Source organism: Grampus griseus (genome assembly GCF_964374135.1).
Source record: "Grampus griseus genome assembly, chromosome: 21".
In the NCBI taxonomy this organism is placed as follows: Eukaryota; Metazoa; Chordata; class Mammalia; order Artiodactyla; family Delphinidae; genus Grampus; species Grampus griseus.
Window position 1 is genome coordinate 23,584,972 of NC_139015.1, and position 25,161 is coordinate 23,610,132.

Genomic DNA, 25,161 nt, shown 5'->3' on the forward strand with positions numbered 1-25,161 from the left:
TGACCTAATATTTTACCCTGAAAAATTGGTGGAAGACCACAAAAGTAACCTAGCTGACTGAGCAGGTTCTATGCGTGCATTTTTCAATAGATGGCATATCTGAAACATTTTTTTTACGGTTGACCTGTAAGAAAGGCTAAGAGGGTGGGTGTATCTCTAGAAACTGTCACAGAAATTAATGGTCTTGAGATAGTTTTGAAAATAAGGAAGGAGGAATGGAAGGTAGAGAGCCTGCCTTTCACCAAAGGTTACTGGAGGATAAGCTTCAGGATACCATTTGAAGAAAGTGGGAGCACAGTCAATTTTGAGAAAATTGTCCTTTTCATTAATATTCAGATGCAGTTGTAAAACACCCTGGTTGAGAATCAGTGGATTAGGAGTCATTAGTTACTTGATTTAGCGTAACTTCCAATAGAAAAAATACATTCACTTCTCAATATAACTAAAATAATCTTAGCCAAGGGACTAGAATTATTTGTATGCACAAAGAGAAATTGTTTCTTAACCAAATGTGAAAAATCTCAAATTACTGTATTGCTCTTTGCACATTCTATATTCAAAATTTAAAAGAAGGGATTATGTATCAGGTTCACAAGTTGATGGCTGGAATTTAAAAAGCAAATAACATGTCAAAGGAGAGAGATTAAGACAAATCTTATATTCTTTTCAAACCAACAATACTGGAAATATTAACTGATGTTCATGACTTGAGGTGCAAAATATCTTGAAGGGCCTTCTGAATGAATGCATTCATAAAATAAGGAATTAACGTTTTCCTTTATGGAGCTGATATAAAGATTAGTTGATACACACACAAGCAGAATAGCATACCTTTAGCACAAATCAAATCATATGTTCAGTAATTGCTGAGTGAATACAATCTTTAATTAACCATGCTCAATTAACTAGACCAGATTTCTCAAAACATAGATTCTCACATTTAAAAAAAAGAAATGAAGGAATCCCCTGGTGGTCCAGTGGTTAGGACTCTGCGCTCTCACTGCCAAGGGCCTGGGTTTGATCCCTAGTCGGGCAACGAAAATCCCATTAGCTGCATGGTGTGACCAAAAAAAAAAAAAAAATCTGTCATAGCTCTAAATTATTCTTACCTAACAAAGGAAAATAGACTTTAAAAATGAAAGGAATTACAAATCCTAAGATAAATGGAGTTTCCTGTGACAACAAATTAGAATGCAGTGTATTTTGAGATTTAAGGGTTCCACAGGATATTTCAAAGGAGACTTCTTACAAATACCAGAGGGATTCTTTTAACGGTTAAAAGATTCAGAAACAAGATGGTAACAGTAAAAACAGACAGCAGATCTTTCACCCCAAGAAATGAGTAAAATTTATATCCTCACAAAACGTTCCTCTCTTAATCTCTCTCTAATGAGTTCTTTTAAATCTTATTCCCACATGGCATTACTAATCAATGACCACTTCACTTCTCAGTTTCTCTTCATTTGCACTGCTAACTAAGAATTTGCAGTTACTTGGGGCTTCCCTGGTGGCGCAGTGGTTAAGAATCCGCCTGCCAATGCAGGGAACATGGGTTTGAGCCCTGGTCCGGGAGGATCTCACATGCTGTGGAGCAACTAAGCCCGCAAGCCACAACTACTCAGCCTGTGAGCCTACAGCCTGTGCTCCGGAACAAGAGAAGCAACCGCAATGAGAAGCCCGCGCTGCAACAGAGTGGCCCTCACTGGCTGCAACTAGAGAAAGCCTGTGCGCAGCAATGAAGACCCAACGCAGCCAAAAAAAAAAAGAATTTGCAGTCACTGCCCCTAGAATTGTATCCATCAGATCTAGTTTAAAGAATGCTTGTCTTCTAAGAATAACTTAATTTTCTTCCTCCACAATCCTTTTTTTCAAACTGCACAGATAATTGGGAGTTTATCATGGTACTCAAGCAATGTCAACATTGTATGAATTGAAATCAAACTATGCCTGTAAAAAATTTTAATAGCTTTAAAATACCACATATACCTGAATGTAAGTTAATTTTTCTCCTAAAATTACTCCCATTAAAAAGAATATGGAGCCTTACTCTATTTTGAAGACTTAAGCCCATTACTTTAAGGAAGGTCTTTGGGGAGGAAATTAGCTCGAAATGACTTCAACCAAAAGTAATTTTAGATATGTTCACAGGTTTAAAAATCATACATCTCGAAGAATTCAGAAGTGAGGATGATATGCTTTGGAAAACTCTGTCATAGGGCTCCAAAAAGCTCTGATGATGTCAAAGATGCATGAGAGGACACCGAATGAAACTGTTCTATGTGTTAAAAAAAAAAAAGAATTTAAAGTATTTTTATATAACATACAATTGAAATTTAAACATTTCATTTATCTCTCTAACAGTTTATATATTTCAGCTTACCAAAAAACTTGTTTTGAGGAATCTTCTCATTGGGGAAATGGAAGTACAACCTTACATTTGGCTAGATTCAGAACCCAAATTTTAGAGGCACTTTTACATTATGCATATTAACAGAAGGCAGACTGATGTAACTAAAATATATGAATATGAAAGTTAGTTTGATTACCTTATCAAAGAGGCTCCCCTGAACATCTCAGCTTACGGATCATCCAGTAATTCTCTATTACTTCGTTTTGTTTTGTGTATGTCACTTCTCACGATGTGAAATAAACTACTGTACTTACATATTTATTCCTTGTCTCTCTTGACTGGAATGAGAACGGCATGAGGGCAAGAACTTTGGCTTGTCCTATGAAACTCCGGGGAGAAATGAAGCTTGTCAGAGTCAGGGGAAAGGAAGGAAGGAGATGAAGGTGGAAGCAGCTGGAGTGGATGGAGTGTCCCAGCAGTTTATTTAATCAAATTCAGTTCTTTGTGGACTCTTTTTCTTATAATGAGTATACGTATAAACAAAAGGTTATCCGTATATTTGCTCATTAGTCAAGAAACACAAAGGGAGAAAAAAGAACCCTGAAACTAGAAGGACTAGAAGGAATTCAGCTTATTCAGATAATTCTTCAAGTTCCAAAACAGTATTTACAGACAAGCAGGTATTTTTAAAAATAACGTTCACTCAAATTTTAATTTGTTCTTTTTTTTAATTTTTAGGACCAAGACACATACTTGAGGGGAAAAAACACTCCGTTTTCCCATGTTCCATTTCAAAGTACAGATTTTAAAATGTAACTAAATATTTACAAGGTTTTTCCCCCATTATCTTTCTTTCAAGAAAATAAAACTCAGGAAATAAAAACATCACAAAGACAATATCAACAGAATCTGCAAGTTGTTTAAAGCAAGCATCCTTAATTAGAATATTTAACTTTCGGTTTACCTAATAGAAACATTGTTAATACTAAACCCGTAATATCTTTCCATAACCAAACATAAAACAAATGGCTGAGGCAAAGTCATTCTTTGAATAACAGTTGCTATTACTGCTTTAATACCTGTTCAGGAGTTCTGATTTTTACAGAATATTTCCAAATAAAACAACTATCTGGACCAAAAAATATGTTATTTTGATACTGCTTTAATTCTGTAGTATTTTTTCTAATTCCTGTTTTGTTCAGTTGCAGTTCTTTGCTTGACTTTCCCCTTTTAAGATCTGTTTGTTAGAGAAGAACCCTAAAGTACTCTGGACTCCATCCTATTTGGTTAATGTGATTAATGAGGCTTATCCTGGGGGATCTTAGTGTTTTTCTAAATTGAAAAATTAGCTACTCTATAATAAATGCAGCTGAATCACACTCTCTTTGGATGCCTGTACTAGATAACATAAAAAGTTTGCTAACACAAAAAGGCTGCGAAAACACTGAAGCTTTGCTACCTAGCTGTCTAGATTTAGCCAATGTAAATCTCTTATCACATTTTAGGGCCCACTAGCACTTGAGAGTCTATCCAGTTGTGAGGGATCTTTCTGACTTGGATCTTACAGAAACCAGGAATGGTTGCTGGTGGGCAGAGAGGTTGCTGAAGACCACGGTTACACACTATAGCCCTGTTGTTTAACGATGATTATTACTGACACTTTTTACTTTTTTCTTTTTGTTTTTTTAAATTAATTTATTTATTTTTGCCGTGTTGGGTCTTCATTTCTGTGCAAGGGCTTTCTCTAGTTGCGGCAAGCAGAGGCCACTCTTCATCGTGGTGCACGGGCCTCTCACTATCGCGGCCTCTCTTGTTGTGGAGCACAGGCTCCAGACGCGCAGGCTCAGTAGTTGTGGCTCATGGGCCTAGCTGCTCCGCGGCATGTGGGATCCTCCCAGACCAGGGCTCGAACCCGTGTCCCCTGCATTAGCAGGCAGATTCTCAACCGCTGCGCCACCAGGGAAGCCTCAAACACTTTTTACATTCGTGGAATGTTGAAAAGGAAAAAAAATCTATGATCACAGCATTAAAAAACTTGTATTTGTGCTGCATTATTTAAATTACTGAAATACAACTAAACTAATGGCATAAGCTAAAGACATAATTCCCTATTATCTGCTATAAAATCACTAAAAGAAGCTTTTAAATTGTAAAATACAAATACAAAAGAAATAATCTTGTGGAAAGCGCCCCTATGGAAAAAGGTGTTAAAAGTGCTTTAATTTCAATATAATGATCTAAAATTGCTTCAAACATAAATATTTAAAAAAAAACTCTACTCAAGGACAAACACTGGAAATATGTAAACCTAGTTCCCTATTAAAATATATTTTGCAAGTAAAAATTAGAAAATATTGGGCTTCCCTGGTGGCACAGTGGTTGAGAGTCAGCCTGCCGATGCAGGGGACACGGCTTCGTGTCCCAGTCCGGGAAGATCCCACATGCTGCGGAGCAGCTGGGCCCGTGAGCCATGGCCGCTGGGCCTGCGCATCTAGAGCCTGTGCTCCGCAACGGGAGGGGCCCCAACAGTGAGAGGCCCACGTAGAGCAAAAAAAAAAAAAAAAAAAAAAAAAAGAAAATATTGAAGTTAAAGGAATTTGTCACATTAGACACAGAATGGTAAATTACATAAAGTGTCAGGAATTATAAAATTATTGGTTTAATGATTAGTCTAAGTAAAAAAAAATCCTACTTTAATCTAAGTCAAATGGCACGACACTATCATAAACAATGCATCAAAAAATATGAGACAAAAATCTTGTTTTGAAGATTTTACTACTATTGCTTACCCTTAATCATATTAAATGTTACATTTACTCTCCTTATTCCATTAGAATAATCCCAAATAAAATCTTATATAACTGTAATAGCTGTGATAGCAACTTTTCAAAAAAAATAAATTTCACAATATTGTTAATGTTTCTGAAGGCTAGGTAGGTACTGAAAAATAGCCTAGTACAGAGTCGCTACAATAACTGCATGGAAATTATTTTGGTATTTTAGATGCCAGAAATTGACTTCCTATTGCATTATATGATACACTTTTGCATCTAAACATTTTATCAAGGGCTATAAGGTTCATAATTTACCACATTTACGTTTATTTTTAAATGTTAAAATAAAAAAATATGTAAGTAAAAAGTACTTGGAAAAACTTGTTAAACCTCTTTTATTTCAGTAGACAAAAGAACTATCTTCAATGTCCTGGCTGAAAGGGTTCTTGATACCGTGAAACTGGAAGAAAAAAAAAAAGCACAAAGATTTGAGATGAATTAATGAAGCAGATGGGTGGTACATAATAGGATAGTGGAAAGAACCCAGTTAAGTTAGAGCCAAAGTAGAAGAGGCATTCTCACATGAGAGAACAGTAAGAAGTTCAATGTGGCTTGAATACAGAGTGGAAGTGGTGGGAAATGCGGCTGTCTATGCAGGGCTGTCAAGGGCCCTGTGTTCCAAGCTAAAGTATTTGAATTTTATCCCATAGGTTATAGGGCACCAGTGGCAACTCCAATGTAGAGATGCTGCTGTCAAAAGGTTTCTTAATTAGAAATAGAACTATACTAACAGCCTGCTTCTTGTCCAATTCAGACTAAGGAATTAATTAATTCAATTAATTTTTTCTACTTATTAGTTTGTAAGATAACCCAGGACTGAGAAAGAACTTTTTAAAAAATACAATTCAGCACATTTATTGAACTCTCTAAATATTTTAATGAATACAAAACCTTGTTGGTTTTAATAGGTTTTCTTCCTTCTTTTATATTGCAGTTAATACCAAGTTGAGGCAAAAAGCCAAATCAAAGCTTTAAAAATATTTTTTGGCTGAATTTCCATGTGGTATTTTTCACCTTATATATATACAGACACACGCAACCTACAAAACTGATTTTCCTTGAGAAACAACTTTTCAATTTAAAGAAATTCCTTGCATTTCTCTGTTTAAGACATTAAGAGATGATTAACTTTATACACAGTACATTTTACCTCCGTTGGTAGAATATTTGGGTGCTAATGTAGTTTTTGCAGAATTATTAATAATTGTTTTAAAATTTTGCTTTAACTATGGTAAATATACATGTCAATTTAATTAAAAATTATATTCTAATCATGATATTCCATAAACAGAATTGTGTTTCAGAGAAAATATTTCAAGTCCCCGTGGCAAACTACCAAGTTGTTCTACTAACACATTTCAATTAACTCCATTCACTTATGCCACGGTACTATATTAGAATACTGTTATTAGATACTATATTATCTGATTGAAGTTCCTTTTTCCACCTACTTACTCTATTTTTTTTCTTCATTTATCAAAAAATGTATGTTCACAATAGGAAATCTAGAAAATAATGAACGCTCTCCACAAACTCCGAATTTTATCACTCACAGGGAGACAAGTTAAAATGTTAGTGTACTTTATTTCCATGTATCTATGCATTTCTTTATTTATGTAAGTAAATTTATACAATACAGTTTTTAAAATTGTCATTAAAAACTTTTATAAACCCTTCAATGGTTGCATATTTCAATAACTATAATTTACTTAACTATTATTCCTTGAAGTTGCGTTTTATTGAAGGACATATTTAGTGATATTACCAATTCTTTCTTTCTCAGTCTTTGACAACTAGTTTTCCACTGACAATGTAATTCAGCTCTGCCTGATTTTAAACAATTCTACAAGTCTACACAGAAAAATGTGCCATCTGTCACCACCTGTTGTAAATTCCACTTACATAAATGTACAAAGATAAAAGTGAAAACTCTACAAAGCAAGTACTAAACTTATGAAACTCACCGTTAAGTCCAAGGAACTTCTGGAAGCACCTTCAAATCAGGAAAGCAAGGGTATGCAGTGACCGGTTGATAGTAAACATACTGTGAAAAAATTGGCTGCTGAAAATTGTAAACAGGCATTTGAGTTTGAAAATGTCCACTCACTGGCACAAAGTCATTTGCTTGTCGTTCCCCAGCAAAGTAACCAAAATATGGAGAGTACAAAAGATTAGAATGCGTATTTTGAACTTGTAACTGCAGTCAACATCCCAAAAGGAGGTGGCTGTACTTCATAGGATGTTATTCCCTGGTATGTCGGGGTAATGGAACTGCCATTGCTGCTGCTGTAACGATAAACACACGAAGCAGAGTGAGGATATGAAGTTCCAAATGACTGCTCAGAAGAATTATATACTGGGGTACATGCAGACTGTGGAATTTCATTCCAATATGTGGCAGCATTCTGAGTTAAAACTTTTGAATTCTATTGTTCAGAAAAAGAGTATTCTACTGTTTGATTCACATTAAGGGTCATGTTCTCAGATGCTTCAACAGGTGTAGTACTGGAATTCAATGTATCCTTCCTATGTTTTTCTTCTGACTCCGTTTTTGCAGGTTGTGTTTTATTTGTAGAACAGGAATTTTGTTCTGGACATGTATGGGTTCTGGAGAACTGGTGCATTTAGAATTTTTAATGGATGAATTTAGTATTTCATTATCTTGAGGTTCAAAGTCAGTGTCATGCATTTCTAAATTGGCATTGATATCCCTCACAAATTAGAAAACAGGCTTTGAGAGCACTGATGCATCAGGCAGAAGAGAAGCATCAATTTCTGGTTTTATGTCTGAGAGACAAGATTTCTCTGCAGGATCTGAGGAATTCTTAAGAAATTTCTGAGAAGTTATCTCCTGGTCTTTTGAAAGTGTACCATCTACACGTTTTTGGTCAGAAATTGCCAAAGGAGAACAATCTTATCACTTTTTGTTTCAGCAACACTAAAATTTACATTTCTTTCCTTCATGTTATTTAAGCTTCCCTGTCTATTTTGCCCTCTAACTTTGACACACAAGTGTCTTTTAGGTTCTTTAAAGGTAAAAGTGAGCCAGGTAGTGATAGCTGAATTTCAACTTTTTTTGGAGAGACATGGTTTCTTTTCAGATTGTCAGATGAACTTGGTCCTATTTCATTTTCACTTTCGGGATGAGATCTCATAGTCCTATTAAGTGTAACACACATACAAACAACTTTAAATATACAGAGTCACAAATTTTCAATATAAATATAGATTTGAAAATTTTATTTAGGAAAAGAATTCTTAAGATTCACATTTTCCTCTTTGTATTGGCATTATACAAGAAACATATTTCTCCAGTTTTCCTCCCTTGGTTTGAATTTAGATACTTTTCTTGCTGAAGGTGATATATGCCACATTTCAAATATATTTCCAATACATCTGAAAATACCGAGTGCTGCCAATATTGTAATAAATCATGTTATGCTTTGGACACTTCCTGATTTCAATTTTTTTGCAGTAGTTTCTAATTCATATACCTCCAACCTATTGACAATCTTCTTTACTTGCAAATGGCCATATATAGCTGGTGAAACCACTAGCTGTGACCCCTACCCCCAAAAGACTATCTTGTCACAAAGTATTGAGATATTTTGTCTGTTCAAGGTCGAGAGTAGGAAAAGCAGACTTCAAAAATTTCTTGCCAAGTGAATATCCTTGGCATTCCTATCTAAATTTAGACAGTCTCGATCAGGGTGAAGGAAGCATTCATTATTGAAGGTCTAGAGCCAGACAGTTAATGCAGGTCTCCACAGCAATTATATTTTTTTGGTGTCTCATCAAATTCTTCAAATTACAAGTGGAAAAGAACATGTTGAAAGAAAGAAGTAACCATTCCTCCACAGTCAAGAGAAATTAACCTTTGGCCTAGAATTTGTGTATCCCACTCACGAAACTAAAAGCCCCTATTTTACTTAACCCAGCCTCCTTAAAAGGCACTTGAATGACAACCTACATCATCATCCAACCCAACAGAATACTTTGACAGTTTCCAGAAAGGACAATTTTGACTTTATCACATTTCCAATGATGTTTCAGTGATGTCTCAACCTTACAGATTGACAGCTGCCTGTGTGATCTATCCTTTTACCCATTCTCTTAGAGGATGTTCTTCCACGACCATGGCACCTTATATTAGAATTTATTTTCCTGCTAATTGAGGCACAGTTTGATTCTTTGAGCAGCAAATACTACCTGTACTTACAAAACTTAGTTTTGTAAACTAAGTAAAACAAATCATCTTAGTTACAAAACTAAGATGATTACAGAACTGGTTTATGTTATGCCTCTGATAGCCTATTCATCCTTATGCCACTACACAATTATTTAAAGAGTCATCTGTGCCAGGAAAAAGATTCTAGAAATGTAGTAAATTAAAGATCATATTTAATTTTTAAAATAATTAATTTATTTTTGGCTGTGTTGGGTCTTCATTGCTGTGCACGGGCTTTCTCTAGTTGTGGTGAATGGGGGCTACTCTTCATTGTGGTACGCGGGCTTCTCACTGTGGTGGCTTCTCTTGTTGCAGAGCATGGGCTCTAGGTGCACGGGATTCAGTAGTTGTGGCTCGCAGGCTCTAGAGCGCAGGCTCAGTAGTTGTGGCGCGCGGGCTTTGTTGCTCTGCGGCACGTGGGATCTTCCTGGACCAGGGCTGGAACCTGTGTCCCCTGCATTGGCAGGTGGATTCTTAACCACTGTGCCACCACCAGGGAAGTCCTAAAGATTATATTTACAGAAGCAAAACCAAATAAGACAGAAATGAGAATGCTTATCTTCTTTTAGTTCATATTATTCATTTTCCTTCATAGGATGGAAAAAAAGATGGTAAAAAATGAAGCTTGTCATAAATTGAAAAACTTACAGAGTTGAATGAAACAAGAGATGGTCAACAAGTCCAGTGGTGCCACTTCACGTCAAAATGAGAAAAACATAAATAATGTAGTGGGTTTTTAATAAAAATAACTAATTCAAAAACAATTTAAAGAACTAGCCTTTATTCTGAAATCATGTTCTTTCTATATTGTGGTGTTAATACGTCCTTTCATGAAACAGTAGTATACTTATAATATGGGAGTGTGTTTGACTAAGCTCCCACTTAGGAATAAAACTTGTCAATTTTTATCTTGTTAGCCAGTCTTGAAATTCGACAGGTCTATAAAATCCACAAGTTTTAAAAAAATCTGATCATTTGCCCCCATTCTATGCCCTTTTTAGTAATAAGCCAGTTGCTAAGCCCCATCAATTCATTAAATAATGTCTGTCAAATACGACTTTTACCTTCTTATTCTGTAAAGCGTCACTCTTTTCTAAGCCCTGGCTGACTTACTACTTTTAACTGTACTTAGAATCTCCTTAACCTTTAAATCACTGTGAAAACGCATTTCACAGGATATTACCTTTCAATCCTTACAGAATGAAATTCAAACTCCTTAGGCCTTACCTAAGACACTGCATAATCTGAATCTTCTTCTCCCTCCTTAGCTAACTCTTCTCCCCTAAGTTACATGTATAACCCAACAGAGGTAATAAATAAAGGTTTTAGTCTTGTTCCTTAATATGTGCTCAATTTTGTTTAGTTTTTCTTCAGACAGGGCTGATGGCAACTCCTACCTTGGATGCTTGAACGTTGCCTTTTCTCTGTTGATTTTTGTGACATCTTTCATGTTAACCTATGTTTAAAAAATACAGAGAAAACCTACATTGTTGATGGTTTAAAGTACAATATTTATTATTTTAATTATCAGACATTTGCAATTGCTTGTTCTGTCATCATCTAAAATGTACTGTCTGAAACTATATTCATTAATGATCCTCTCCTTCAAAACTCAGTGACTCTGCTGGACTTCCCATATTTCATAAATGTTTGGAGAAACTTTTTAAAAAAGCAATCTGCAACATTCTTTTTACCCACATCTTACAACACGTCTATTTATGACTGCTTCCTATTTTATGCCCTTTTTAATCAACCAGTCACTCAGTGCCACTGTTAAGTAATGTCTGTCAAGTATGGATTTTCCTTTCCTATTCTGTAAAACAGCACCTTTTTCTAAGACCTAGATGACTTCCTACTTCTAACTATGCTCAAAATCTCTACTCTTTAAAATCACTGAAAAAACACTTTACAGGACACTACCCTTCAATACGTACAGAACGAAGTTCAAACTCTTCAGGCCTATATTTAGAACATTCTGTTATCTGAAACGATATGCTTCTCCATCTTTAGCTTACTTCTGTCCACTAAGTTAAAATGTTTGTTCCAGACTTAATTTTAAACTCATTTCTCAAATAATGCCAATAAGCATTGTGTCTTTGGTCACATTATTTTCCATAGCTTGGATACCCTCTTCATTTTTTTACCTTCATCTGATAACATATTTTCCTTTAAGGCAAAGCTTTGATCTGTGTCCTTCTATGAAATCAATGAATAAATCTCCATTTTTTTAAAATTTTGCTTTTCTTCTCTATACTTACAACACCTTTTTAGTAATACCCTCACTTTACTCTTGATGTGGAGTACACAACTTGTGTTGTTCTTGTGTTTTGGAAGTATGTTTATAAACTGGTTGTTAATTAAGCATTTTCCCACAAACACAGTGCAATAAATGATTTGTTTCCTAGTCTCTAGAACTAGAGTTTAACTAACGAATACAATTAGAGTAAGCTGAGAAAGAACCCTACTTTTCATTTTGCGTATAGGTCTCTCTTTCTTCACTTCTGAGATGAGAAATTCTCGAAAAATATTGAGTAGTTTCTGAGGGTGGAGTAGGGGCAATTATTAATATGGGCTCTGGAGCTAGACTGCCTTGTTTTACATGTAGGCGCTTCCGTTTACTAACTCTGTGATCTTGGGAAAGTTATTTAACCTTTCTATGCCTCAGTTTCTGTACTTTTTAATAAGATAATAACAGTGCCTACATCATAAGCATTCTGTGAAGAATAGAAAAAGTTAATGTTTGTACATTCATTAGAATGCTGCCAAGTATTTAATAAATGCTATATAAAATTTGTTAAATAAAATGTACTTAGGCAGGACTAACTCCTTCATAATCGTCTATTTTAAAATATCTGTGCTATTTCTCTGTGTGGATGATAATGGTCAAGAACACAGACTCCACTGTCAATTTTTAATATCCACAACATTAAGTATAGCCTCATTATATAGAAGCTACTCAATAGATACTTGGTCACTTGCTTAACTCACATTCATAATATGTACTTTTCCTTTAGCCGTTATTAAAATTCACACCCTTCCAAGAAGTGTTTTCTAAATAAAATAATTAATTTGTAAGTTTAAAAGTAGACATTTGCAAGGCTATCTCTCACATATACAAATCATTCACATCATTTTATAGATAATATGGATTGTTTAATCCAATAGTTGTTAGTAAATTCATTTTGCAAGGCAGTATTTAAAGCATCCTCAATTTTTACAATTCTGCAAACTACGTACTTGTTTACTTAAAGAGTAGCCTTGTTCTCAAAAAGAATACCTACATAGGTTTCACTTAAAACATTTGTTACCTTTTGTTTTTTACAACTGGAAACGGTAGTATTTTCGTCTTGTTCCTGAGGGTCTTCACACTCGTCTACAGTGAAAGGTCGTTTTTTAGAGGAATTTGAAACGTTTTTCATTATGCACTGTGAAACTGAGGGCACCTTCACACAAGTACTGGACTTGTTGATATTCTTCCTAGGTTTTACATGAATATTCATTTCTTCCTTTCTCTCCAGGTGCAAAGTCTTCTTTCTGTTATGTCGCATTTGGCACAGGATAAAGGAAATGGTTAATTTAGCATTTTTAGCACATATTATCTTCATATCTTCAATAGTTTTCATGACTTTCATAACATGGGCCATTTTCCCTAAGTCCTTCCGAGGGGCAGCCATCACATTTTTGAGCAGGGTGGAAAACTGAGTGTAGTTGTATTCTAACTCTGTCACAGTGCTTCCATAATTTATGGATGCTATACATGGCACAAAGTCAATGTATGTGGAAAGAGAATATTTAGACTTCTTTAGAAGTGTTTTTATTTCTGAAAGTTCTTCAAGTTCTCTTGAGAGCAAATGAAGAGCATAGGAGCAATTAACAGCTTCATTATATTTGTAGATAATATCCAGATCGTTCTTAAGTTCAGAAATAGCAGTCTCTATCACTTTCCAAAGACAATCTGTTGAATTATCTTTAAGAAATGAGAAAGAAGTCATTTCTTCTTGGCACTGAACCAGTTCAGGAAGAAGTGACAAATCAAACCAAAGCATACCTCGAAACCTCTGTTTGTCTAGTTTCTTTGCCATTGAGTTTTTAAGAAAGTGAACTGTTTCTGAGAGCATGACGATTTCAATATAGGTTTCAATGGCCGCAGGTTTTAAAATTACTGCCTCATGGTTGTGGTTTTTCACCATGTCCAAAACATTTTCTTGTGTGATAAAAATATTATCTATGTTATCTTCTTGCAGCAACTGAAAGTATTTTTTTAAAATTTCTAAGTGATCGGTACATCTCAAAGTGAGTTCCTGTAGTTTTTTAAAGTCTGCAAATTCAGCTTGATCCAATATTTCACTAATACAACAGATATCTGGATATGAAAGCAAAGTACTGTTAAACCTAGAGTTTTCTATGCTAATTGTTGCTTTGTTTACTAGAGCATTTGACTTTCTGGAAGCAATCATAGTATTCTCAAGCCCAGTACTGGAAATGCGTTCACTGCTTAAACCTTTACACAACGTATCACATATCTTCTGCAACTTAGAAAAAGCATGTTCATTTATTTTGAGTAGTATTTCTTTGCTGTTCTTTCCTGAGTATTTTTTGCAGAAAGACTCTCTCTTTTCTTTCCAAACGAGACTTTTTGCAGCATCAAAAAAGATATGTTCCAGACCATAAAGAGATATTTTAATACTTACTGCCTCATTGCTCTTGATAAAATTAACTTTTGAGGAGATCATTTCTATAATAATCCATAGATGGTCTTGTTTTCCTGGACAGGAATCTTTTTGGGGAGAGTCCCCATATATACTGATCAGATTTAATGTACTTTTTCTCAAGGATTCTAGGTCTCCTAAACTATCTCCAAAGTTAACTCCACAGGTAAATGGAACAGAAAGAGAAAAGTCAAAGCAATCAGAACAATGTTTCATTACTGCCTCACACTCATTAATCTGTCGTTTGTATTTTAAGAACATGTAGTATGAACTGATTTCCCTTTTGGTTTCTTCAAACACTTCAACCAACTGATCATGATAGTTTTGCAACTCACAGAATGCATGATATTTTAACCTGCCTTGAAAAGCAGGATAGAAATTGGATTGTTGTTGAAACCCACGTGGTCTGCCAAGCAGCTCACTGTACAATGTCTCATCATACCAAAGCAAGCTTCGGAATGTTGGCTCACCTCCTAAGAGCCTTGTTTTGTTTTCAATGAACTGAATAGTTTCCATCATCATTTGAAGTTCTACAAAGGAGTCAAGAGCACACGGTTTTAATTTGCGTCTGCAGTTATACCACAGGTTTTGTTCTACCAACAGGTCTCTTGAAATCAAGATTTGTTTAAATGAACATTCTTGTTTTCTTTCAAAAGCTTCAACAAATAAAGGGAGAATATTTTGACAAACTTTAGTTTCTTCCTGTAGAATCTGCAAAGATGATGCTTCATCTGCCCTCTTCAAAATTTGAGCTATCTTAGCTATAGGAGCCAAATTATTAGTTAAGCAATGTTCTTCTTTTAATTCATTCACGTATGATGTAGGCATCTTCGGAGGAGGAGAGACGTTGGAGGTTTCAGAGTGGGCATGTAGAAGAGGCATATGATTCATTCCTTTAATGCCTGGTTTGGAATTACAGGCTCTTCCTGAGTGCACTGCGGAGTCAGACTGAGAGTCATGACTAACTTTTCCTTCCTCTTTCTTTCTTTTGTTAAGCTGATTAGAAGCAGTGTTACTCAAAGAGACTGCCTCAGTAGCACCTTTAATGCTTAAATGAGAATCGACCAAGTTGTCTTTAACTGTTTTCTCACTTAAGTAGGAGGATTCTTCTAATGTCTTATTCTTTTGATTTTTGTACTCAGTCTTAACACTTGATCCTTCAGCCATGGTTTTGTGAAATGAATCTTTTGCTTTCTCTGCTTGTTTATCTTTCCACATTTTTCTGTCCTGAATGTCTTTCTTTGCAATACATTTTGGGGAAGAAGAACCCTTTATGTTATCTTTTAAGAGCAGAAAACTATCATGGGAAAATAGTTTCTTCATCATATTGTCCTTACTTTCTTCACTTACTGATGTGAAACCCAACTCAGAATTCTCAATAACATTTGTTCCATTCCCGTCTATGCGGAAGGAATTACTTGAAGAGCAATGTTCTGTCTTTAGCAGCTCCTTTCCAGCACATCCTTGTTGACAGTGTGGTACAATGGTAGACACTGCTGAAGAATCTACAGCAAAAATGCTCTGTTTATTCAGGTAAGATTGTGAAGATTCTCCCTCACTGTCTGTCACTAGAGTGGCTGATAACAATTGAGGAATACTGTTACACTTTTTGCTTTTTATCAGAGTTAGATTTAATGGGTCCATAAGGAAGTTTCCTGTAATAATGCCTGGTTTGGAGCTCTCATTAGGAGCTGTCCATTTTTCTATAGGAAAATTTACTTCCAGGTTTCTTGTATAACCAGATAAAATAAGGTTATTTGGTTTGTTGATATCAATATTAAAAACATGCGTCACACTTGATTCTAAGACTGAAATAACTGCATCAGTTTTCACCTTTGTGTGGGCTATACAAGTTGCATCATAATTTTTGTCCACACTAAAATTTACGTTGCTTTCTTTTATGCAAGTTAAAGATACTGAATTCCTTTTACTTATTACTTCATTAGCTTCAGAATTGTTTTCTTTTGTTGTACCCTTAATATTACCATGTGCTGAATGGTTCTTAAGCTTTTCATATTTACTAACGTTAGATAAAAACTCTGCATCGATTTGATTTTCTCTTTTAGTTAGTTTCTCATCTGGGCAGTCTGGGGAAGAGAGACACCCAGTTTTTCTAGAAAAGGGCTGAAGTTCTGATGATCTGGGATTTCTCAGACTGCTAGTGCTATAAGCGGACTGACCTGTACTTTGGGACCTGGAGCAGAGGGCTAACTGTGATTCAGGATACTCTCCATCACAATATCCTCTCACGCGAATAGTGGTGGGACTTCTGGAGACACCGGACACATTTTTCTCAGAAAGGCACTTTGTGACTCTCTCTCCACTTGTTTTATAAGACTTGTGGTTTGATACATGAGTTAATGATTTATCAACTTCAAATCCCAAAGCCCTTTTCTCTCCAGGCTTGTCGTATTTTCTTTTTGACAAAAATTGCTTAGTGGAGTAATATCTTCTTTCAGACACAGAACTATAACCTTGAAGGTCACAACTTTCCCAGAAATTATCGCATATTACTGCATATGCTTTTGGTAAAGGGCCCTTTCTTTTTTCTCCCACTTTAGCTATAAGCTGCAAAGACGTGTGAACTCTTCTGTGAGCTTTTTTTAAGTGACGAACAGCTCTGTCAAGTTTTCTGGAAAGACATCTGCTTGTGCATAAAGATGCTTCACTAGTTAGAATATCCGGGACACTCCTAATGTGTTTTTCTGACCGTGAAGAGGTTTCAATTCGTCCTTGGGATAATGAAGAAAAACGTTCCAACAAGTCCTGACTGGTTAGCCTCCTCCTATTCCCACAAAGTTCGTGATGTCTTAAATCTTTATGTGGTATATTCTGGTCCCTAAAAGGTGTATGTGGCTTTCTTTGGCTAATGCTTGATTCTGTGTCCTTTTTACTTCCAGTATCATTACAATCGGTTTTTGACTTTGTAAAGGAACACCTGCTTTCGTTATTTACTGTTGTGACATTAGAAGGTTCAGTAACCAAAGGTCCCTTGTTTTGCTTTTCAGAAAGTGAGGTTTCAGATTTACTCACTAGTCCTGATACTTGCCTTACATTACCAAATTCACCTTCCGATGGATGATGTGAATTTTCACCAGAACACTGGGAATGAATTTCAAATCGTGGAACTTCTTCCTCCTCCTCCTTTATTTCTGATTTTATGGCTTCAGTTCTATATTTGCAGGAATTATCTTTCAATGCAAGGGATTCAACAGCAGGACTGAATCCTTGCATAAATACATTAGTAATCGTAATTTCTAGATCAGGAAGTAAAATTGGGTTGAAGAGCTCTGCTTTGTTTTTTGCTGTAGAGAAGTAAAAACTACTTTCCTCAGAGTAATGCTGATCGCTATTCTCCCTCCTTGTGGTGCTTTTCAAAACTTCTGTCTTCCCATTAGTGCTTCCTAACAGACCTTCCCAACCGATGCGAGACTTCAGAGTCTCGTATGAGGCCCCGAAATCTTCATAGAGTACATTTCCATGGCTATGAGCATCCTGTTGAAATAGAAAAGCACTGTCACTCCGTTCTGATCCTACTTCAATCTCATTATCCAATTTGATGCTTTGAAGAACTGAGTTGTCACTTACCGACTGATGAAATGAGTTGTGTAATTGATTTTTATCCATATCTGTTTCACAATCAGAAACCCTATATTTTACTAACAAACCAAAATCTGGACCCTCAGAAGAACAAGTTTCTTTAAACTGGTATCTTGGGTGATCTTCGAGATTTGTGCCTAACGCCGGCACTGGAGCATCAGCTACCTGAACTACAGCATGTGAGGCTACATGCCCTGAAGAACCTGCAACCTGGGGAAATGTTGTGGAAACCAAATGCTCTACAGTCCTTCCAGTATCTTTTTCGTTTATGGCAGTTACGGTACCTTCATTTTCTAATAATGTAGATTCTGTGGACACATATTTTTTTCCCCAAGTCAAATTAAATGTAGTAGAAAATTCTTCAGAACTCAGAATTTCTATGCTATTGTAATCTTTATTCTCCCTCCTTTCATCTACAGTGGTAAAATTTTTGTTTGCATGAAAACTCTGCTTCTCATCTCCATGTATATTCCCTATGTTGTTTTCTGTAGACAAAGCAATGTCTTCCACTTCAGCCTCATTCTGGTTTTCTTTATCATTATCTCTCTGTTCTCTGCAGTCAACATTCAGGTGCACATCACTGTTCAACTGTGAATTACAGAACTGAGTGTGATCTTGACCTTTACTGTTAACTTGAGAATTTTCTTTGCAGTCTCTTTCACTGTTCGCTAAGGACACTGGATCATTTCCATTTCTCCTTTTAACACATATATTTTCTCTAGCTATGCTGCAATTTGCATTATGAGCTGTTTTAATGTCATGAGATGAAGTAACGGCCGGCAGTTGTTTGGCCTGAGGAATGTCTTTTGCTTCCTGCAAAGCATCAGTCATAACGCTAACACAGTTTTGATCTGGTTTTTCCAATTTCAGTTCCATTCGTTTTTGAGAAATGGTAAAACTTGTGTGAACGTTATCTTTGTACTCTAAAGAGTGCTGAGGATGCTTTTGTGAAAGGTTCTCCAGTCTTGGAGTAAGATGATTTTCTATTTCCAATGCTAGGTGATCTAGCTCATACTTCTCCTCTGTGGTAGATGAGAAAGATTTTGGCTTTTCTAACCCTTGAGTAATTAATATTTGATCACAATTTTCCACCAAATAATCAAGATTCTCATTCTCTTTGTTGTCTTGATGCAAAGAAATGTAACTATCTACTGGACTGATTTTTGTTTTATTAGTAAAAGAATTATCACTTTCTTTCCATACATTTTGCTTTTCTTCATGTTTGGAATTGTCTTCTGGCCCAGTGAAGTTTCTCATCTTTCCAATATCTTGAATGTTCTCATGTATGCTTTCTTTGCTTTCGAGTGGAAAAAGCGTAGGCATTTGGTGACCAGTCTGATATACAGTTTTAAAATTAGAAGACTGTGGTTCTGGAGAGATGTGACTATTATATACTTTTGTACCAGTATTCACTGATTCGTAAGAGTCATGTGGCTCACTATTTTGTTCAATTAAAATTGGAATGTTGCTTCTCTGCTGGGATCTCTGAGCTTTTTCTCCACTGCGTTCTTGGATTTCAACTTCTGAGACTACATTTGACACACACATTGGGAAGGAAAAATTATCGTGGCTCTTACACTGTTCTGCCATGGTAATTTTACTGGGAGCTGTACAATCATAGGTCTTACAGCCCATGTTGTGAGCCTGGGTTTGTGACTCATTCAAAGAGATTTTGAAGCAAGGGGCATCCAAATAATTAGTAAGAACAGTCTGATCACCAGGCATGACTTCAGATGATGAGGCAGGATTAGTTGGCATAGATGATAGGTTTATTTCTGAATTAGCAAAATCTAAACTCTTCTCCAATGGCAAAATCTCATTTAAACCTGTAATAGTATTATGTTTTCCCATGCTTTCTTCTCTCTTCATCAGTCTTGGGTCTTTGATGAGTTTTGAAGTAATAACTGTGCTTGAGCCAATATTGTTATGAAGGGGAAAAGCAGGAGCAAAACCACTTAAAACATCTTTAAGATGTGTCAAATTTAAGAGGTCATCATTATTAACACTTTCTCTGGTATCACTGGGAATAAATGAAGGACCTGAATCATATGCATGTACTTGAGAAGTGTCTCTACATTCTGCTGAATTGTGCTCCATCTGTCCACTGTATGCTTCAAGTACAGAAATGTTTTCATTTTGCACATTTCCATAGGAGTTAGAAATATTTGAGTTGTAAGGATTTATCTCTGAATTTAGTGCACTGCATGAACAGTTTTCCTGAACAAATGGATCTATAGGTTTCCTGAAATGCTCAAAGATGACAGTAGCATCTTTTCCTTTTCCAATTCTTTTGGCCACTGTACAGTTATTCAGAGACCATGTTCTTTCTGTGGAAATAATAAGAAAATAAGGAAAAACAGGAACAAAAAGTGTTTCTTCAGGCAACTCTATTAATGCAAGTAAACTATGTCATAAGCGGTTTTAACTGAAAGTCGATCAAATAACCTAATGATGATTAAAGTATGTTCTCAGCAGAAAAAGCAAGAAGAGGAAGAGTAACCGACCGATAAAGTATAAATGACATAGTATGAAATTCTGCCCTATAGACCCATTATAAGTATTTGCCATAAAAAATTTGAATTTTGACAAATACTAAGAAATAGAAAAATTAAATAGGAGTAAAACCATGTTGCTCACAGACTAGGTAATTCTTATATTAATTTCCTATATGCAGATATTTAATAATAGAATCTATTCATTATTAGGTAAAATTGTCTCCCTCCACCTACTGTTACCTTGCTTCTTTTCCCTCTACCACAGGAGAACAAAACTGGAAAGAAAAGAGGAATAAGGTAAAGAAACAGGAGGGGGAAAAGATCAAAAAGGCTGCACAAAATCCTTCCCAGGAGCCAAAGCAAACCACTACCCCTGCTCCATTATGAAATAACTATTCTGGCAAATAATAAATATAAATAAAAACCTGGAAAATAGAAGCAAATTTTCTTTTTATAATTTATAGAGATTTATTCCTAAAATTTCATAAAGCACTTCAATGTAATAACAAAGGAACTTATAAAAACACATATTTAGCAGGTAAAACGTTCACAAAGCATTCATAGCTAACTAATACCATGAAAATACCATTGTTAAAACAGATTATTAATGAGAAGTTGCTCATGAACAATATACGAAGTTATAATCATATCACTGGGAATGTACCATGAAGTTCTTTTTCACAGAATGTTAAAAAATAGCTCTGTTGAAGATTTCTAAATTATATAACTATTGTGATTATCCTTTTAATTAGAGTAAGCTATAGTGGAAATATGTTTGAAAATACAGATGTGGGACTTCCCTGGTGGTGCAGTGGTTGGGAATCTGCCTGCCAATGCAAGGTACACGGGTTCGAGCCCTGGTCCGGGAAGATCCCACATGCTGCGGAGCAACTAAGCCTATGCGCCACAACTACTGAGCCTGTGCTCTAGAGCCCGAGAGCCACAACTACTGAGCCTGAGCTCTAGAGCCCGAGAGCCACAACTACTGAGCCCACGTGCCGCAACTACTGAAGCCTGCGTGCCTAGAGCCTGTGCTCCGCAACAAGTGAAGCCACCACAGTGAGAAGCCTGTGCACCGCAATGAAGAGTAGCCCCCGCTTGCCTCAACTAGAGAAAGCCTGCGTGCAGCAACGAAGACTCAAGGCAGCCAAAAATAAACAAATAAAAAATAAAATTAAAAAAGAAAAAAGAAAATATAGAGATGTAGTGCTTAAGCTGGAGTGGACAAAAAAAAAGGAAAGGTGGATCCCTATACCTCCTTATACTGAAATGAAATAAAACAAAATTCATTAAAAAATAAAGCCATAAAAATACTGGAAGAAAACATGGAGGGATAGTTTTATAATCCTGGGGATAGGAAAGTACTTTTTTTTTTTTTTTTGCGGTACGCGGGTCTCTCACTGTTGTGGCCTCTCCCGCTGCGGAGCACAGGCTCCAGACACACAGGCTCAGCAGCCATGGCTCACGGGCCCAGCTGCTCCGCGGCATGTGGGATCTTCCCGGACCGGGGCACGAACCCACGTCCCCTGCATCGGCAAGCGGACTCTCAACCACTGCGCCACCAGGGAAGCCCTAGGAAAGTACTTTTTAAGCATGGATGGAAGTCAGAAAACCAAAAATGAGAAATGATTTCAATTACATACACATTAAATATTTTAACAGGTCAAACCCATGGTAAAACTTAGAAAAATAAACTGGTGAAAAGAATATTCTGAATGAGACAAACTTAGTACACAATTACACATATATTGGAATACATAAAGAATATACAGATATCTTCAAACGATTAATAAAAAGACTATGCAATAGATAGTTGGGCAAAGTACTTAAACAAGAAAATCACAGGTTAAGTAAAAACTGTCAACAAACACAAAAAGACGTCCAACCCCACTAAATACACAAGAAGATTCATATTAAAAAACCTTTTAGATGGCAAAGATTCTGAAGGATAAGTAATTGCCCTTTTCAAGATAAAAACACTCAACAAACTAGGAATAGAAGGGAACTTCCTCAACAGGGTAAAGGACATGAAAAAACCCCACAGCTAACATCATATTTACTGGGGAAAGATGAACACTTTCCCCCGAGGTTCAGGAACAAGCTATATACCTAAGACCAAAGAAAACACATGTCTACACCAAAACTTGTTCAAGAATGCTCTTAGCATAATTATTCATAATTGCCAAAAGGTGGAAGTGACCCACATGGTCAACTGATGAATGGATAAACACAACGTAATGTATCCATGTAACAGAATATTTTTCCATAAAAAGGAATGAGGTACTGATACATGCTGCAACATGCAAGAAGCCTGAAAACACTGTTAAGTGAAAGTCACCAGTCATGAAAGGCTACTGTTTATGACTTCACTTAATGAAATGGCCAGGCCAGGATAGGATCATATATAGAGACAGAAGGCAGATTAGTGACTGTGTAGGGGTCGTGGGGGGCTTAGGGGAAAAGGGACAGGAGAGCTTTCAATGGGTAAAGAGTCTCTTTTTTTGAGGTGATAACGATAACATATCACACTCACTAGGCTGGCAGAAACATTTTTTAAATTTAGTTTTTATTTTATACTAGAGTATAGTTGATTTACAATATTGTGTTAGTTTCAGGTGTACAGCAAAGTGATTCAGTTATACATATAAATATATTCGTTCTTTTTCAGATTCTTTTCCCACATAGGTTATCACAGAATACTGAGTAGAGCTCCCTGTGCTATACAGTAGGTCCTTGTTTATTATCTATTTTATATATAGTAGTCTGTATATGTTAATCCCAAACTCCTAACTTATCCCTCCCCCTTACCTTTCTCCTTTGGTAATCATACAGTTGTTTTTGAAGTCTGTGAGTCTGGCAGAAACATTTTTTTAAAAGTATATGGGGCTTCCCCGGTGGCACAGTGGTTAAGAATCAGCCTGCCAATGCAGGGGACACGGGTTTGAGCCCTGGTCTGGGAAGATCCCACATGCCGCGGAGCAGCTAAGACCGTGCGCCACAACTACTGAGCCTGCGCTCTAGAGCCCGAGAGCCACAACTACTGAGCCCGTGTGCCACAATTACTGAAGCCTGTGTGCCTAGAGCCCATGCTCTGCAACAAGAGAAGCCACCGCAAATGAGAAGTCCGTGCACCGCAATGAAGAGTAGCCCCCGCTCACCGCAACTAGAGAAAGCCCACCTGCAGCAACAAAGACCCAATGCAACCAAAAATAATAAATAAATAAATTTATTTTTTTTAAAAAAGAAGTATATGTACTGGCAATGATGCAGAGTAATTAGGTAACCTGACACAACCACTTTTGAAAACTGTTTGACATTGTCTTTGGATTAAGTTGCACATTCCTGATGTAGATGTATACGCTATAGAAAAACTCTTGCACATATGCACTGAGATGCGTACATGAACATTTAAAACAGCAATATTTGGAATATGAAGAAAACTACAAGATGTCAAAACATCCCCAGAGGAATAGTGTATAGTCACAAAATTGAATAATATGGTGTGTGTGTGTGTGTGTGTATGTGTGTATACAAATATATGAGTGAAAATGAAGAAACTACAGTTATACATATCAGCGTGGAAGAATCACACAAACATAACACTGAGCAAAAGAAATAACAAAAATAGCTGCAATGGCCTTCCCTGGTGGCGCAGTGGTTGAGAGTCCGCCTGCCGATGCAGGGGACACGGGTTCGTGCCCCGGTCTGGGAAGATCCCACATGCCGCGGAGCGGCTGGGCCAGTGAGCCATGGCCGCTGAGCCTGCGCGTCCGGAGCCTGTGCTCCGCAACGGGAGAGGCCACAACAGTGAGAGGCCCGTGTATCACAAAAAAAAAAAATAGCTGCAATGTAATTCTAGATATATAAAATCGAAAATAGGTAAAGCACAACTATTTTGCTTAGATATTCATAATGTATTAGAAAATCATATTCAGAAGTTGTAAGACCAGCACAAATGCTACTGAAGTAGAAAAATATATGTATCTTACCAGCCCTTTTAGGAAATCCTGTTGAGAGGAGTCTCAAAGATGTCATAAGGTGTCCTTTGTCTATTTTTTGACCAATAAATTTTACTGTTACTATTGCATATGGAAGACACTGCCTAGGTTTATCTACTGGCTTTGAAAGATCATCATATTCATAGAAGTATACCTAAAAGATAAAGAAGGAAGAGAACATTTTTATGCTGATTAATTTTTGCAGACTTGAATAAGCTCCTATTTTAAAAAATCTAGATAACTGCATGTTGTTATTTATTAATCAGCTTCCATACAGCCCCACTCTCCCTGGATTCTTCAACCCTAGTTTTCCTGAAGAGGAATTTTTTTCCCCACAGCATATTATTTCCTTGATAGGCTTCCAATATCAGCAGAAACAGACACAATCTGTTTTTAAATAAAAAAGTATTTTTTCATTAAAACTTCAATGTTTTGCATATGCTGGGAACCACTATATTTTATTTGGGAGGAAAAGTCAATTAGAAAAATAACAATAGCTTAATACATCTTACATGTGGGAGCATATATATATTTCTAAAATATTTATCCTCATTTAATCATATATATGATTATATATAGTATGTATTACATAATTTAATCTTCTATAAAAGATTAAAGGTCTACTAAGTATCTCAGTAACATATGACAGAAAATTACTGTGTAGTAATTAGTCTACCATGTAATGACTAATACATAAGCCTTTTCTCCTTTTGTGAAGATCAATAACATTTCAAAGTAGCCTTGTTTGTTTTGCAAGTTAGGAATTAATCTATGAAACATCTAAATAAAAGCAGCCACTGTACTTAGAACGAAGTTAAATGTAAATCTGGAAGCTTCTTTATTAATGTTCTGATATCACAAATATTAAAACAGCTTTTACTATCTATTTATTTAGGTCATATTATGGTGAATGAAGTAAGAGATCTCCATTTAATATTTTGGGCAGT

The 25,161-nt window shown here is 36.1% G+C and overlaps 1 protein-coding gene across 1 annotated transcript in view; it reads right to left on the reverse strand.

Moving 5' to 3' along the window:
- Positions 1-7,150: 7,150 nt before the first annotated feature.
- The window catches only part of TEX15 (testis expressed 15, meiosis and synapsis associated), a gene marked incomplete at both ends in the record, with an annotated part of 41,108 nt that continues 23,097 nt past the window's right edge, over positions 7,151-25,161 (reverse strand). Inside the window, 5 exon segments of the mRNA XM_082680379.1 lie at positions 7,151-7,373; positions 7,375-7,470; positions 10,810-10,868; positions 12,721-20,048; positions 24,206-24,368. Coding sequence (XP_082536505.1) covers positions 7,151-7,373; positions 7,375-7,470; positions 10,810-10,868; positions 12,721-20,048; positions 24,206-24,368 — 7,869 coding nt within the window.